The sequence below is a fragment of the Centrocercus urophasianus genome, unplaced genomic scaffold, assembly GCF_019232065.1.
Source record: "Centrocercus urophasianus isolate 14NV4802_14NV808 unplaced genomic scaffold, USGS_Curo_1.0 seq_62, whole genome shotgun sequence".
In the NCBI taxonomy this organism is placed as follows: Eukaryota; Metazoa; Chordata; class Aves; order Galliformes; family Phasianidae; genus Centrocercus; species Centrocercus urophasianus.
In genome coordinates, this window is record NW_024885222.1 from 293896 (window position 1) to 308980 (window position 15085).

Here is a 15085-nt window from a genome sequence, read left to right on the forward strand (position 1 = left end):
CGCGTGACGCGCGAGGGAGCGGGGCCGGGGCTGCGGGCGCCGCAGTCGGGCAGCGACCGGAGTGCGTTCGTCAGCGGCACCGGGAGCCGCCGCCCCGCCCCGCCCCGCCCGGGACCGCCGGTGAGCGCACCTCGGGGGAAGCGGGGGGACCGAGGGGCACGGAGAGCGAGGGGCTGGGACCGGGAGGAACGGGGGGCAGCGGGGCCGGGCCGGGCCTCGCCTCGGGGCGCGCTGGGCCTCACTCCGGGGCGGTCCGCGCAGCTACGCGCGGACGCCAGGTGCTCCGTGCTGCTCTGCTGCCGGCGGTGCCCTGGGAGTCCTCGCGGAGCTCTGGCCCGTGGCCCCCCGCGCTGCCACGGTATGGGCGCAGCTGCGGGCCGGGTGAGCTGTCGCTGGAGGTAATTCGGGTAACGCTCCTCTCCCTCAGCTGCAGGCGGAGTTGTGTCCTTCCCTCGGTACGGGGAGCTCTGAGCGGATTCCTCTCGAACCTCCCGCCCTGTCCCGAGCGGAGGGCAGCTCTGTGCTGGTGCTGCTGGGAAGCCCAGCAGAGCCGTGCGCCGCGGGGCCGAGCTGTGATGAGGGCTCCCCGGAGAGGTTCGCGGAGCTGGGGAGCCCCAGCACTGATCTGGGCTGGGCGATGCGCGGCCGCACGCTGCTGCAGTGACCGACCCTGGCGGGGTGCCTCAGACCCGGGCTGCGGGCCGAAGCTGAAGGAGCTGAGAGCGCAGCGCTGCGGCTTTATCCCTCTGTGTCTGTCGCTGCACAGCGCTGCCCTGCCGGGACCTTTTCCTGGGACACGGCTTAGGTTTGGTGCTTGACCCCGAGGCTGTGGGGCAGAGCCCTGTGCTCCTGATGTGTAGGAGTGCAGCGCAGCGCTGCCACACGCTGCCTGCCAGAGGGCACACGGAGGCCCTGGCTGTGTGACAAGGGCTCAGGCGCTGGAAGAGCCCTTCTACGTCCACAGGCCATGGCTGCTGCTTGGGGTTGCACATCAGAGCAGCTGGCTGAGAGCTTTCTGTGCCTGGTCACTGTTGCAGACCGTCTCTACAGGAGGCTGTTCTGCTTCCCAGCAATATGCCAGAGCTGCTGGTGCCGTGCTGGCAGAAGGCTGCTGTTTGCACCGGGCACTGCCTGCCTCAGCCATGGCTGTGAGTGTGCAGTGGGTGCTGTGTGTTGGGTGAAGCCACAAGGTGCCAAGCTGCCCTGGGAGCTGCTGGCTGCAATGTGATTTGCCTGGAGAGATCTGTGCTGTGAGGATGCCCAGAGCCTCCCTGCCTGACACCATCACCTTTCTTTCCTTCCTCACATCTCTCCATTACCTCTTCATTTTTCTATCTCCAGGGCTGTCTTCGAATGCACTCCAGAGGAGCAGAGCCAACTTCTCTAAATAGCCGCCTCACAATTCTTGTGTCTGTCCAGCACAATTAACAGCTTTCTGGTAGAACAGCTTTTTAATCAGCCTGCTGCTGGCTGTGTGGGCCTGGGGGGGTGCTGGGCAGTGCCTCTGCCCTGGGTATTGGAGCAGCTGCTTTGTTCCTTTGAGAGCTGGAGCACAGGTGGGCAGATCAGTGCCAGGGGCCGGAATGTGCTGGGGATTGCTGTTATCGCAGCAGTGCTGCACTGTGGGCACTGAGCCCCTTCCAGGGGGGGACATGGTGTTCTCAGGGGTCTCTCCAGTGTTTCCCCTCTGCTCACCCTTCCTTGGAAAATCGCTGCTGTTGGTGAAGCCCCTTGAAGTTGTGGCATGGGGAGATGCACTCAGGTACAACCCAGACACGAAGGCCATCGTGGGGCTGTTTCCCATCGACAGCAGCGCTGCTCAGCGTGGCTGTTGGAGTGCGTGGAGCTGCGGTGACGCTGCCCAGCTCAAGCTCTCGTGCTCTGTCCTTGCAGGGAAGCTAAAGAAAGATGAACTTTAACTCCGGGGCTACTTTTAGCTGCTCTTCTCTGAGCTCTGTACAGCTTGTTTACCTCAGCGCTTGCGTCATGCTGTGCTCAGCCCTGGTCACGTCAGTTGCTCTTTGGCTCTGCTTCAGCAGTGAGAAGAGGCAAACCGCAGAGGCAGCAAACCTGTCAGAGTTGGAAGGGTTCAGCCCTCAGGCTTTTTAAACTTGCTCCAGGGAACTTCCCCACAGCAGGATGGGCTGCGGAGGGATCCGTGTGGGATTTTGGGCTGACAGTGTGGAGGCTTTCATAATGCAGGTGGCTGGTGGTCAGGGGGGTCACAGGGCCCCTTTTCCTCACAAACAGAGCACTGGGAGGGCTGGGCTCTAGTGCTGCACTGAAGGAGGAAAATCCTCTTCTCCTTCTGGCTGCTTCCCGACTCCTTGCTGCTCCCAGACGTTCCCTGCCTTTCCACATCCTCCTGTGGTGCTGGTGGGTTGGCAGCCTCATCAGCTGTTGCAGCAGAGCTCTTGGCTGTGCATTTGTTGCTTCATTTCCCCCTCGCCCTCAGAGGCAGCACCTCATCGTTCACACTGTGCCGGCAGCCTCTATAGCACCCAGCTAAAAGCAGTGCGAGTGCCTGTGAGTGCTGCTGCAGCCGGACGGGCAGCCAGTGAGGAGCTGAGCCCACTGCAGAGCAGAGACCTTCGTGCTGTGCCTGGTGAGCAGCAAAGGAACCAGGCTGTCGGGGGGCAGAGGTGCAAAAAGGAGAAGTCCTGGGGTCACGCAGGTGGCAAACAGAGTCTGGTCTTCCCTCGAGTCTGGCGGAGTGTCTGCTCCTTCACAGGCTCCTGTTTCTCCTCCTCCCTTTCACCTATTGCTCTGTTAATGCCAGGCTTTGTTCACGTGGTCTTCTCTAGAGATTGCACCAGAGGCTGTGGTTCAAGGTTAATGTCCTGTGGATGCTGCTGCTGTCATCTGGGCTGCGCGATGCCGTGAGGCTCTAAAAAGCAGCTTAACTCCTTGTCAGGTGCCGACGTCTGTCGTCTCTGCACATCTCGTGGCCGATTCCCCTTTTTCTCCCCTAAGAAAAACTATCCACAAAAATAGAGGAAGGGTCCCATACAACAAACACCAGAAAAGCACAGTGTTCACTCATGCTGGAAATGTCGGGTGGCAGAAATCAGGGAGAGCTGCTGGCTGAGCCTGGCTGTTTGTGCTGAGCAGCCGCTCTGGGGCACCTGGGCTCAGGGCTGTGGCTGGGCAGCAGCAGTCGCGGCTCTGGTGTCCCTTGCTCTCTGTTGTGCTTCTCTGTTCCCAACCCATCCAGGAGCCCGTGGGCTCTGCTGTACAGAAGGGGGCCAAATGGAGCAGCCTCAGGGAGCGGCGCCGGCTTCCTCCCACACCCACCGACCCCCGGCAGCTCAGGGGTGGGCGCTGCTCCCAGCCCCGCTGCCCCCATCTCGGCTGGCGCCCACCAGGGCTGCCTGTGGGACGGCTCTGCTGTCAGCCACGTGCCAGCCCCGCGGCCCTGCTGACGTGTCGCTTGGGGCTGTCTGCAAAAATCAAACCGCTTTCTGGGGGAAGTGAGCCCGTGCTGAGGCTCAGTGGTTCTCTGTGCCTGTGCTTCCTGCACAGCTTGCTGTCCCCTCGTTAAGCTGAGTTTGATTTCTATTGATGCCGCTCACTTGCAAATTGCTCCTTCCTCGTTTCTGTTGCTTCCTGGCAGTCTCCGCCTTCCGCACTTACTGTAAGCTCTGCAGCTCCTTCCCTGCCCTCGGGAGCAGGCGCAGGGCTGACTGCAGGGCGTGCGGAAGGGACTGGCAGCAGATCAAAGCCCCGGCCTTGTTGCTGCGACCTGCGTGCCCAAGCCTCTTCCTCTTCCCCCTGGCACAAAGGTAGGAAGGCTTTGGGAAATGGTGCCTCTCTAGGAGAAAGTTTAGCCAAAGCCGGGTGCTTGGGAAATGTTTTTTCCCAAGGAAAGCGAGGCTTTGTGCTTGTGTCTAACAGTTCTGTGGGTTTGGATGGCCCTGAGATCCTGCACAGGAATGGGAGAGGCCGGAGCTCAGCAGCCAGGCTCTCTGCTCTGCTCTCAGATGTTTTGGATTAACTCTGAAAGGAGGATGAGTCAGGATGCAGGCGTTCTCAGCTCCCAGCTGGGGCAGTGCAGTGGAACTTGCCCTGCTCTTGCGTGCGGGTAGATTTCCAGCCTGGAGCCCTGATGGGTGCTTGCTGGCCAGTCTGCTGCCCACCATGTTTGCTGCAGGGCCCCTGAGGAGAGGGCAGGCTCCTGTGCAAACGCTGTGGTGTGAGCACTGCTTTTCCCTCCTGCCCTGCAAGCTGCACCAACTCGTGCCCTTTAGCCCCTCAGTGGCAGTGTGCTTTGGGTTTATGGTTCCACCTCCTCTCAGCACAGGTTCCAGTGCTGAGCTGGGAGCTGGCAGCCACTTCTTGCAGGAGGCTTTCCTCGCTGCAGCTTGGCTGGGAGCTGGAGATCAGCATCGTCCCAGGGCTCATAGCAGACTGGGGGCTGCAGGGAGGCTGGTCGTGTCGCAGCGAGAGCTGTGCTGCTGGTGACCTGTTTGTCACAGCAGGCAGTGGTGGCTGTGAGCAGAGCCTGAGCCCTACCAGTGTCAGACCTCATCAGGTGGGGTAAGCAGAAAACCTTTCTGGTGCTCAGAATGGAGGGGAGTGCATCTCCCATAGCAAGTGGCTGCGTTGCACTGTGTTCCTCGCTGAAACAGATGCACGTCGTCTTGCCTCTGGATCGTCAGCGCAGGAGAATTGGAGTTGGCTGTTGGAGCCGTGCTGCATGCTGGGCACCAGGTGGTGAGGGCAGGCACAGCCCTCGTGCCAGTTCAGTGCAGAGCTCAGCCCTGTGGGCACAGCTCAGCACGCTGCTGCCTTGTAGACCTGCCCCGTTCCCCTTCCTGGGGTCAGCCTGAGCCAAGCCGTGGGTTGTGCAGGAGGGTCCAGGGGCACCGTGCTGACCTGCCTGTCCCCACAGGGTTCCGGAGCCGGCCAGGATGGCGCAGTGGAACCAGCTGCAGCAGCTCGACACGCGGTACCTGGAGCAGCTCCACCAGCTTTACAGCGACAGCTTCCCCATGGAGCTGCGGCAGTTCCTGGCTCCGTGGATTGAGAGCCAGGACTGGTAAGGCGCTGCCAAGCTCTGGCAAATGGACTGTGCTTTGGACCCCCAGCTGGGGGTAATGCCAGGCAGCTCTGGAGGGACTGTGCCAGCTTCTCTGAGTGCCGGGGCCTCTCTTCCTCCTCGAGATGCGTGCAGTGTGAGATGGAGTGGGAGTCTGTGTGTTTGGTGTCAGACCTCAGACTAGGAGAGAGGGGGAAATACACAGCAGAGGTCGTCAGGGTTTATGTCGACCTCTGTTCTAAGCAAGGTTGAAATTGAGGTGCTCCTGTGTGCTGTCTTCCGGTGTCTGAGACACCTCTGTCTCCCTGCCCTTGCGGGAGCAGGGCCTGCTGTGGCTGCATCCTGGTGTAGCTTAGGGGTCGGTGGGATGCTGGACTGCGTGTGGGGCAGTGGGTGATGTGCGGAGCCGCCCTCCCCGCAGCGCCGTGCCTCCCCTGGGCTGGGCCTAAGGACTCTGCCCTCCTCGTGCAGGGCATACGCTGCTAACAAGGAGTCGCACGCCACGCTGGTGTTCCACAACCTGCTGGGGGAGATCGACCAGCAGTACAGCCGCTTCCTGCAGGAGTCCAACGTCCTGTACCAGCACAACCTGCGGCGCATCAAGCAGTTCCTGCAGGTGAGGCGGGAGGCGACCGTTCTGTTTCCAAAGAGCAGTGGCCTCCTTGTCACGGCTCACAGACCACAGCCCTAAAGCATGCAGAGATCCCAGCAGTTACAGTTTGAAGGCTAACTCTGAGGCCCTCACTGTTTTACAGAGCAGATACTTGGAGAAGCCGATGGAAATAGCCCGCATCGTGGCTCGCTGCCTGTGGGAAGAGTCACGGCTCCTCCAGACAGCTGCCACCGCAGCCCAGGTAGGTGACCCAGGCGTCTCTCTGCCCACCCAGCAGCTCTGCGCAGTAATTGGTGCCGTCAGGAAGCTCTGGTCTGAAGCTTCCTGCATGTCTCTTTCAGGGGTGGTCAAACTGCAGTGAAGGGCAGCTGACCCTCAGCTCTCTAGGGTGCATCAGTGCTCTGTGCTGAGGTTTTCTGTTGTTGCTTAGTAAAGGGTTTAAGACTCCTTATGCAGAACCTTCTGAGGCTGGGAAGGGACTGTCCCAGAGTTGCAGCCCTGTTCTAATGCTGCTCTTGTCCCTTCTACAGCAAGGGGGACAGGCGACGCATCCAACAGCAGCTGTAGTGACAGAAAAGCAGCAGATGCTGGAGCAGCATCTGCAGGATGTAAGGAAGAGAGTGCAGGTAAGTGTGCTGCCCGGGCACCTTCTTCCCCTGGTACTTCTAGGAGCACTGTGGTGATGTTGTACTTTGAACAAATTCCATCTCTTGCCTTGCAGGATCTGGAGCAGAAGATGAAAGTGGTGGAAAATCTCCAGGATGACTTTGATTTTAACTACAAGACTTTGAAAAGCCAGGGAGGTAATGAAGTTCATTAACATCTGGCAAGCCAAAGTGCGTTCCTGCAAGGAAGCATGCTGGAGGGCGTTTTTCAGTCCTCTCAGTCCTCCTCTTCAAGCCTGAAGGGTGGGTTAGTCTTAGGGCATTTGCATGGCAATTGTAGAAAGTGACAGAAACAAAAAACAGGCTGACAGGGCCTGCAGGGAGCTGAACCAGAGCTTTGCCTGTGAAAGGAGAAGGTGATAGGGCTGCTGTGTATGCAGAAATGCCAGAAAGGTGCTTGGAGGCAGTGCTGGCAGAGGCTGTGTGAGATCACTGCTTAACTGCTGATGGCTTTCTAGAATTTCTTGCTCCTTTCTAGTCAGCTGTGCTGTCTCCAGTGTGATGTTTGGGAGGGTAGGAGGTACATTTGTTTGGCTGAAGCCTTGTGTCCTCCACACAGACATGCAGGACCTGAATGGAAACAATCAGTCGGTGACGCGTCAGAAGATGCAGCAGCTGGAGCAGATGCTCACAGCGCTGGACCAGATGCGAAGGGTACGTGGTGCTGCTGGCCTCCCAGGTCCCTCCGGGGTGTCGGTGTGCTCTTATTCTGCGGTACGGGTTTGAGTCCCGTGTGGGTAGAATTAGGAGAGTAGCACTGGCAGTACAGCAGTGGGCAGCTCCATTTCTTGTGAACGTAGGACTTCGGGTCTTGGAGGGTGTCAGAGTGCTGAAGGCCCTGCTTTCTGCTTTGGCAGGGTATTGTGAGCGAGCTGGCAGGACTGCTGTCAGCCATGGAGTATGTGCAGAAGATGCTGGCAGATGAGGAGCTGGCAGACTGGAAGAGACGGCAACAAATTGCCTGCATTGGTGGCCCACCAAATATCTGCTTAGACCGGCTCGAGAACTGGTAAGACTCATCGATCCCTGGAGAGGCAGCAATCAAACACCTGCAGCAGAAAGGAGTTCTCTGCCTTTGGTCACATCCTTGCAAAATGGCCACTGATGCCTGCAGTTGTAAATGTAATCTGGTAGCCACGCTTATGCTTGGTAGTGGACAATAATGCTGGATTTGTTAGCTCGAGGTTTGTGAGATTGTAAGGTTGATGGCTTGCGTGGCTGTTCCTGAGCTCTTGGTTGGTACGACTGCAGAACTTTGGTTCACACAGGTTTCTTTCATAGTGTGTGGCCTAGAAAAATGTGCTGAGCTGTGGGCATATTCTGTTCTCTACTGGTTTGGTACAGCGATTGTCCTCTCTTGCAGAAGTGAGGGGAGGAGGAGGGCTCTGTGGGCTGGGGCTGTGCAGGACTTGGCAGCCAGAGCTAATGCTGGTTCTTCCTACTCCCTAGGATAACCTCTCTTGCTGAATCACAGCTCCAGACCCGGCAGCAGATCAAGAAACTGGAAGAGCTGCAGCAGAAGGTGTCCTACAAGGGCGACCCAATTGTCCAACACCGGCCAATGCTGGAGGAGCGGATCGTGGAGCTGTTCAGGAACCTGATGAAAAGGTGCCGAGGGAGCTGTGGGCTGTTCCTTGGTTACAGGCAGTGAAGGGGTGAGCGCTGTGTGCTGGGATGGGGCTGAGGTTTGACTGCATTTCTTTTATCTTCTACAGTGCGTTTGTGGTGGAGAGGCAGCCCTGCATGCCCATGCATCCTGACCGGCCTCTGGTCATCAAAACCGGTGTGCAGTTCACCACCAAAGTCAGGTGGGTCGCTGGCCCCTGCGATTCCTCTGTGCAGGGAAGGAAGCCGTGCAGGGTGAATGCAGCATCTGTCTCCCAGGAGGTGCTGGTTCAGATGCAGCCTTCAGTTTGCCTGGGGAGTGCTGCTGCTGGGAAGGAATGGCTCCCTGCTGGAGTGTAGCCTGGGTGACTCAGTGTGGGGATGGTGATTGTTGGCTGGGGCTCTATTGTATTCCTGGAGACAGCTGGGGTTCTGGTAAATCCCACTGTGGGGGCAGGCGACAGGAAGTGTCAGTGTGTCCCTGCCAGAAGCCTGTCGTCTGGCCTGTGTTCTTCACCAGCTTCTGCAGAAATTGCTGCTCTGACACAAGGCTCTGCCTACAGCTTCATTACCATCTCACAGCTGTGCCCCAGTTGCTTCCTTGGCAGAAGAAACGCAGGTGGTTTAGAGCAGTCTGCCTGGAGTGGGCAGTCAGTGGCCAAAATAAACTCCTTATGGGGCTTGGGAGAACCATAGGTTCATGGCAGTGTGCTGCGTGCCGAAGGAGTTGGGTTGTGCTGTGTCCTGGTGGGCTTGTTGGGGTGAATGATGCTGCCTGCTGTGGGATGCGTGCAGCACTGCTGTGCATCCAGCTCTTCTGTGCTGTGTTTATCTCCAGTTGTTCACGTGTTGTGATGCTGGTGCTGACAGTCTGTCTGCTGACTCTTTCCAGATTGTTGGTGAAGTTTCCGGAGCTGAACTATCAGCTGAAAATCAAAGTCTGCATTGACAAGTGAGTCCTGTGCTCTGATCCTGGAGGTGCTGTGTGTGGTTACTGCAGTCAGACTTGCTCCTGCTGCCCCTGAGTGGGGCTGCATCCATGCACTGGGGGCCAGTGTGACCTTAAAGGAGAGAGTATAGGGTGCTGCTGGGCACCCAGGATTCATTCATAGGCTGGAGGGCCTCGTGGGACTTGATGCAAACCCCACTCACGCAGCCATGGCCGTGACTGTTTTTTCTCTTTCCTTTCTCAGGGACTCTGGTGATGTTGCAGCACTTCGGGGGTAAGTGCAATGGTTTCTTTTTTTCTTTCCTTTTTTTTTCTTTCACTTCTGCTTTTAATGTTGGCAAATGTTCTACTACGCATTTGCTTCGAGAGGCCATCCGCCGTGCTGTATCTTTTCTCTTCTTAGGTCCCGGAAGTTTAACATCCTGGGGACAAACACCAAGGTCATGAACATGGAGGAGTCAAATAACGGCAGCCTCTCAGCAGAGTTCAAGCACCTGGTAGGTGCCACGGGGCCTCAGGCTGTTCCTGCTGGCGGTGTGACGTGGTGCTGTTGCTGTAGCCTGTTCCTTCCCTTTGCAGACCCTGCGGGAGCAGCGGTGCGGTAATGGAGGCAGAGCCAACTGCGATGTGAGTGGGGAGGGGACCCTGGCTGGGAGAGCCCCTTACTGGCAGCTGTGCTCAGGGCAGCCGTAGCAGTCCGTGTCCCATTCCCCACCAGGCAGCTGAGTCACAGGGGAAGCAGGAATTGCTCTCACAGGGCTGGCTGTGGCACCTCTGACACGTGGCAGCTGCCAGCTCAGCTCTCCCTGCCCGAGTCTGAGAGTGCTGTGTCAGGCTGAAGGCAGATGTCTGCTGTGGGCTCACTGTGTTCTGTTCCACCCCCAGGCCTCGCTGATTGTGACTGAGGAGCTGCATCTCATCACCTTTGAGACTGAGGTGTACCACCAGGGGCTGAAGATCGATCTGGAGGTGAGCAGGGGTGCTGCTGTGGGCTGTGCCTTGCTGCAGAGGAGCAGCTCTGGGAGGCAGATCTGCTGTGCGTCGCCCTGCCTGAGTTGCATCCTGCTCTGTGCTGGTTGTGTCTGCCTTTCTATGCTGGGGAGCTCACTGGGAGGGAGCATGAAGCTCAGGTTGTGGGTTGCAGTGGAGTGTGCTGCAGGGTGGGGGAGGCTTTGGCTAGATGTGGTATCAGCCATTGCTGTGTGGCTGCACCCTTCCTAGGGCCTTCATGACGCAGAGAATGGAGGGGGAGACCTTCCTGACAGCTGGGGGCTGCTGTCCTGTGGGGCAGTGCAGGATTTGGTGACGAGTCTCAGACTTCAGTCGTGTCCTATCTTTGCAGACCCACTCGCTGCCTGTGGTTGTCATCTCAAACATCTGCCAGATGCCTAATGCCTGGGCATCCATCCTGTGGTACAACATGCTGACCAACAACCCCAAGGTAGGAGCTGGATCCAGGGGGTGGCTGGTGAAAGAGTGATGCTTTTCTTGGGTCAGGTATCCTGGCAGCGAGGCAGAGGCTCGCTCAGGCCCATCAGCAGGGCTGGAACAGGACCTGGCCTTGCTTCTGTCCCTTTTTCTGCTCAGAGCTGTGTTCTCTCTTGTACAGAACGTGAACTTCTTCACCAAGCCACCCATTGGGACGTGGGACCAGGTGGCAGAGGTGCTGAGCTGGCAGTTCTCCTCCACCACAAAGCGTGGTCTCAGCATCGAGCAGCTGACAACCCTGGCAGAAAAACTTCTAGGTAACTCAGCATCGGTGTCCTGTCTATCCCTGCCACTCGTGGCAGCTCCCCACGAGCAGTTAGATTTGGGAAGGAAGCTGTCCTTTTTGGTGTTGCTCCCTGAAAACTCTTTGGAGGAGCAGCCATAGGCACATGTTGACAGTCCTGTTCTCTGTCAGGGCCAGGTGTGAACTACTCTGGCTGTCAGATCACCTGGGCCAAGTTCTGCAAGGTATAATTCCTTCTCTTCACCCGAGTGCCTCCCCTTGGCTGTTCTCCACTCTAGTCATATTCACAGCCCCTCTGCTCTCTTCCTCAGGAGAACATGGCTGGCAAAGGCTTCTCCTTTTGGGTCTGGCTGGACAACATAATTGACTTGGTGAAGAAATATATCCTGGCGCTCTGGAATGAAGGGTGAGTCTCAGCTATTGTCAGCTTTGGTTGGGGACCCACGAGTCCTGTCCTGATGGAGGCAGTACCTTGTCCCTGCACTACCTAGCTCTCCTGGAATGCTTTTCTGTCCAGGCCCTGTTGGTTCAAACTGGAAACACCTGAGGCTCCCCAGACAATCCCCAAAACATTGGTGGCTTTGCGGTGGCCAGCCCAGGTCCTGCTGCTGCCTGTCAGCGTACAGAGAAGTGGCAGGATTCCTGCTCTGGAGTACCTGCCCCCATGTCTTGACCCAGCCTTGCTCCCTGCACCCAGGTACATCATGGGGTTCATCAGCAAGGAGCGGGAGCGAGCCATCCTGAGCACCAAGCCTCCAGGAACCTTCCTGCTGCGCTTCAGCGAGAGCAGCAAGGAGGGTGGCATCACCTTCACGTGGGTGGAGAAGGACATCAGCGGTACGTTGCTCTCCACCACTGCCCTGGGTGTGCTGTCTTATTCAGCCAGCCTTTCTGGCTTCAAGGTGGGATTTGGACCATGGCTTCATCCCCCTGATGAGACATTTGTGCTCGTCACGATGGCCCCTGTCCCTGGTTAAATCTTTGAGCCCAGGCACCTTCTGCTGGTCCCTGCGTCCTGAGTGCCCCCATCCGTGTGCACTGAAGCAGGTCTGTCCTGCCACGTGCTCTGCTGGGTGCCTCGTGAGGTTGAGCACAGCCCTAGGCGACTCTGTCCCATCTGTGCCGCCCCTGGGGAGCTGGAGAAAAGTCCATGCCTTTGCCCTAGGGCTGCAGGTGTCTTGCCCTGTGTCTAAAACAGTCTCATGCAGGAAAGACTCAGATCCAGTCTGTGGAACCTTACACCAAACAGCAGCTGAACAGCATGTCGTTTGCGGAAATCATCATGGGCTACAAAATCATGGATGCCACCAACATTCTGGTGTCTCCCCTGGTGTATCTGTACCCGGACATCCCAAAAGAGGAGGCATTTGGGAAGTACTGCCGCTCTGAGAGCCAGGAACACTCAGAAGCTACTGACTCAGGTAGTCGTTGATTTTCTGCGTCCCAGCGCAGCTCCTGCCTGTGGAGCAGCTGCAGGAACAGCAGCCTGGTGGAAAACTGCATCCATCAGGGGATCCCGTGTTGGTCGTAGGATGGCCTGGGGACCCTGTGGGTGCGAGCAGGGCACGAGGGCTGTCTGCAGGGCTGTGAGGAAGGGAGCGGGGCTCCTCCTCCTGCAGCTGGTGACCAGGCTGCTCTCTCATTCAGGTGCTGCTCCATATCTGAAGACAAAGTTCATCTGTGTCACCCCGTAAGTGTTCCTGGAGGTATCTGTGAGCTCAGGGAACGTTCACGTGCTCAGCCTTACCACCACTGCTTTGGGTGCCATGAGGCTCCTCGTCTGCTCAGGGGGGCACTGCAGTGGAGCTGAGCCAGGTGGCAGTGTGCTGCCCGCGCTGCTGGGCTGCTCTCCCCTCCAGGGCCCCTCTGCCTTCCAGAGAGCTCCCAGCTGGCTGCACTGTGCCCTGGGGCCCGCTGGAGGGGCAGGAGGTGTCTGCTCTGTCCAGGCCCTGATGCTTTTCCCTCCTGACAGCACCTCCTTCAGCAATACCATTGACCTGCCCATGTCCCCACGCACTCTGGACTCACTGATGCAGTTTGGCAACAGTAGCGAGGGAGCAGAGGCCAACGCAGGAGGGCAGTTTGGTGAGTCTGGTGGCACCCAGTGCCTGAGGGTGTCCTGGTGACAGCAGGAGCTCAGGGGTCAGGGTGCAGCCCCGTAACTCCTGCCTGGTTTCGCGCAGAGTCGCTGACCTTCGACATGGAGCTGACCCAGGAGTGCGCTGCTTCGCCCATGTGACGCGCTGTGCTGGCGCCTGCAGGACCTGCGTGGCTCCGAATCGTTTCAGTCTCATTTGCTCGGGGCCTTTTCTCGGGAGGAGCTGGGGCTGTGATCCTTGCCACTGATTCCTTGTTTTACCCAACCAAACAGACGCCTCGCTGCAGCGGTCCTGTTTGCCCCTTTGGGAGAAAGGGGTTGAACCTTCTTCTATTTCCTTCCATAACGGTTTTTTATTATTGTTTTGCTCATTCAAGTGCCTATTAGCCTCCGATTGCAGCCTCACTTTTTACAAATGCTTCTGCAGCCCCTACCGTGCTGCCTGCTGTTGAAAGCTGCTTTCTTGACTGCCAGTGTCTGGAAGCCCACAGTCCCATGAGTTTGGATCTGAGAGGGCATCAGCCGGACCCAGTCTCCTTCGGGTGACCTGCTGTGCTGTGCAGCAGCTGCCCAGCAGCTCTCAGAACCTGCAGAGGGATCTCGTCTCTGTTCTCCCTTCGCCCCACTTGTGGCCCAGAGGGGCAGCGAGTGGCTCTGTGCTGCAGGGTGGAGGAGCCCAAGGCTGATGTGGAGGGCTTTGCTGTGTTCTGCCAGGAGCAGGGAGTTTCAGTGCTTACTGCTGCCTTCCTGCTGTGGGCAGAGGCAGGGCCAGATCCAGCAGCCCTGGGCAGCGCTGCTTTCCCTGTGCTGCAGGGCCCTGGGGAAGGGCAGGGAGGCATCTTAGCAGCACTGTGTGCTTGTGAACACACAGCATCTGCATTTTTGGTCCTTAGGACCAGGAGGCTGCTCTTACCCCTGGCTGGCCCCTTGGCCAGATTCATGACAGGAGCACAACTGCTTTCCCTGTGCAGAGTGAGACCTTTCAGATAGGGGGGCAGGGGCTGCTGCTGTGCAATGTGCCCTGCAGTGGGTGACTGGGCTCTCAGGCACAGCGTATGATGTCCCAGGCAGTGGGTTTGCAGCTTCTCAGGGGCTTTGTGTGGCACTTTGGAGGTTGGCTGTCACTGTTAAGTTAGGAGGTGGCAAGGGTTGAAGAAAGGATGGGCAAAGGAGAGGAATCTGCTGGGGGCAGCAGCCATGGGTGTTGGTGTAGCAGGCAGTAAGGCTCCTTGCGCTGGAGGTCAGGGGAAGTTGGGAGCTGTGCTGGCTGATGGTGGTTCTGTATTTACTGAAGTGTAGGGAGCCCTCCTGTCCTTCTGAGGTGTGGGCGTTGGTTCTGTCCCTGAGCAAAGATGGGAGGGAGGGGCAGTGTGAGGGTCGTGTGCTTCCCCAGAGCAGCACGATGCCCCGTGCAGGAAGGGGGGGGGGAGGAGCAGCACAGCAGGGCTGTGGGACACGGCAGCGGTGGGTAACAGCCGAGGAACTTGTGGGCAGCAGCACAGGGCTGTGATGGGGTTGGCGCTCTGGCTGCAGATGCTCTGTTTGTTCCCGTGGCAATGCTGCAGTGCAGGAGGGACCCTGTCCAGCATCTTCAGTGTGTGGCTCCAGATTTTCTACCCAGAAATGACGCTGGGATGCACAGACGGCCCTCCTGCGCCTGTGCACAGCGTTGCTCCGAGTCCATCAGCTGTGCAGGAAGCTGCGGCAGGGCCAAGAACAGCATCCACCTGTGCCCCCTCACTGTGGGGAGGGGGCTGCGGCCCCTGGGCAGCGCTGGGCACGGTGTGAGGGCAGGGGGGGCCGCGGGGCTGCCCGTGGGCACGGGACACAGAGGCCCTTTGCAGTCAGTCGGTGCTCAGAGGAAATAAGGCCTGTTGCTTGTCCCTGTGCTGGCGTGTCGCTGCCGTCAATGGAGCCCCTGGGCCACATTCAATACTGTAAAGATTTTTAATTTTTTGTATATTTTATTGCTGTATCTACAGGCTTTGACTTTCTCCAAAATAAAGGCTCTGAAGCAGCCCTGTCTGCCATGCCTCTCCCTCAGCTCTGGGCCCCGACCCTCTGTGGGCGCCACGCTTTGTGGTTCGCGTGGGCAGCTGTGAGCGCGGGGCAAAAGCGGCGCCTGGCTCCGCTCTGCTTGCGTCAAGGAAACCTCGGGTGCCAGCGTGGGAGGCAGCGCTGGGGACCCTCGGGGCTGCGTGCTGGGGTGAGGTGACAGCCACCAGCCTGCGCTTCGGCAGGGCGCTTGGGCGGCATCCCAGGATGGCTGCTGCTCTCCGAAGGGGGGGAGCTCGGGGCAGAGGGGGCGGCCCCCACTGCGCCTCTGTGCCCGCAGGGGTGGCTGCCGCGGGGCTGTGCGGGGCTGCGGCACGGCCCTGCCCTGCC

The 15085-nt window shown here is 58.6% G+C and overlaps 1 protein-coding gene across 3 annotated transcripts; it reads left to right on the forward strand.

Annotated features, from left to right (window-relative positions):
- Positions 1-100: 100 nt before the first annotated feature.
- STAT3 (signal transducer and activator of transcription 3) lies at positions 101-14717 on the forward strand. Of its 3 annotated transcripts, XM_042836594.1 has the most exons (24): positions 101-120; positions 4892-5038; positions 5510-5654; positions 5794-5892; positions 6182-6277; positions 6373-6454; positions 6876-6970; positions 7174-7325; positions 7766-7924; positions 8032-8124; positions 8814-8873; positions 9115-9144; positions 9274-9367; positions 9450-9497; positions 9756-9839; positions 10213-10311; positions 10480-10615; positions 10774-10826; positions 10914-11008; positions 11300-11439; positions 11811-12026; positions 12250-12292; positions 12575-12687; positions 12786-14717. In XM_042836594.1, the coding sequence occupies exons 2-24, from the start codon at positions 4911-4913 to the stop codon at positions 12839-12841; spliced, it is 2316 nt and encodes a 771-aa protein (XP_042692528.1). In that variant the 5' UTR covers positions 101-120; positions 4892-4910; the 3' UTR covers positions 12842-14717. The 3 variants fall into 3 exon arrangements, with proteins under 3 accessions (XP_042692528.1, XP_042692525.1, XP_042692527.1); XM_042836591.1 differs by lacking the exon at positions 101-120 and having other exon boundaries at positions 11811-12023; XM_042836593.1 differs by lacking the exons at positions 101-120; positions 12575-12687; positions 12786-14717 and having other exon boundaries at positions 12250-12296.
- Positions 14718-15085: the final 368 nt, after the last annotated feature.

Coding starts and splice junctions, on each gene's coding strand:
- STAT3 (XM_042836594.1), top strand. CDS start 4,911: ATGGCGCAGTGGAACCAGCTGCAGCAGCTCGACACGCGGTACCTGGAG. Junction 9,368..9,449: donor CAGCAGAGTTCAAGCACCTG/GTAGGTGCCACG, acceptor TTCCCTTTGCAG/ACCCTGCGGGAGCAGCGGTG. Junction 12,688..12,785: donor CAACGCAGGAGGGCAGTTTG/GTGAGTCTGGTG, acceptor GGTTTCGCGCAG/AGTCGCTGACCTTCGACATG.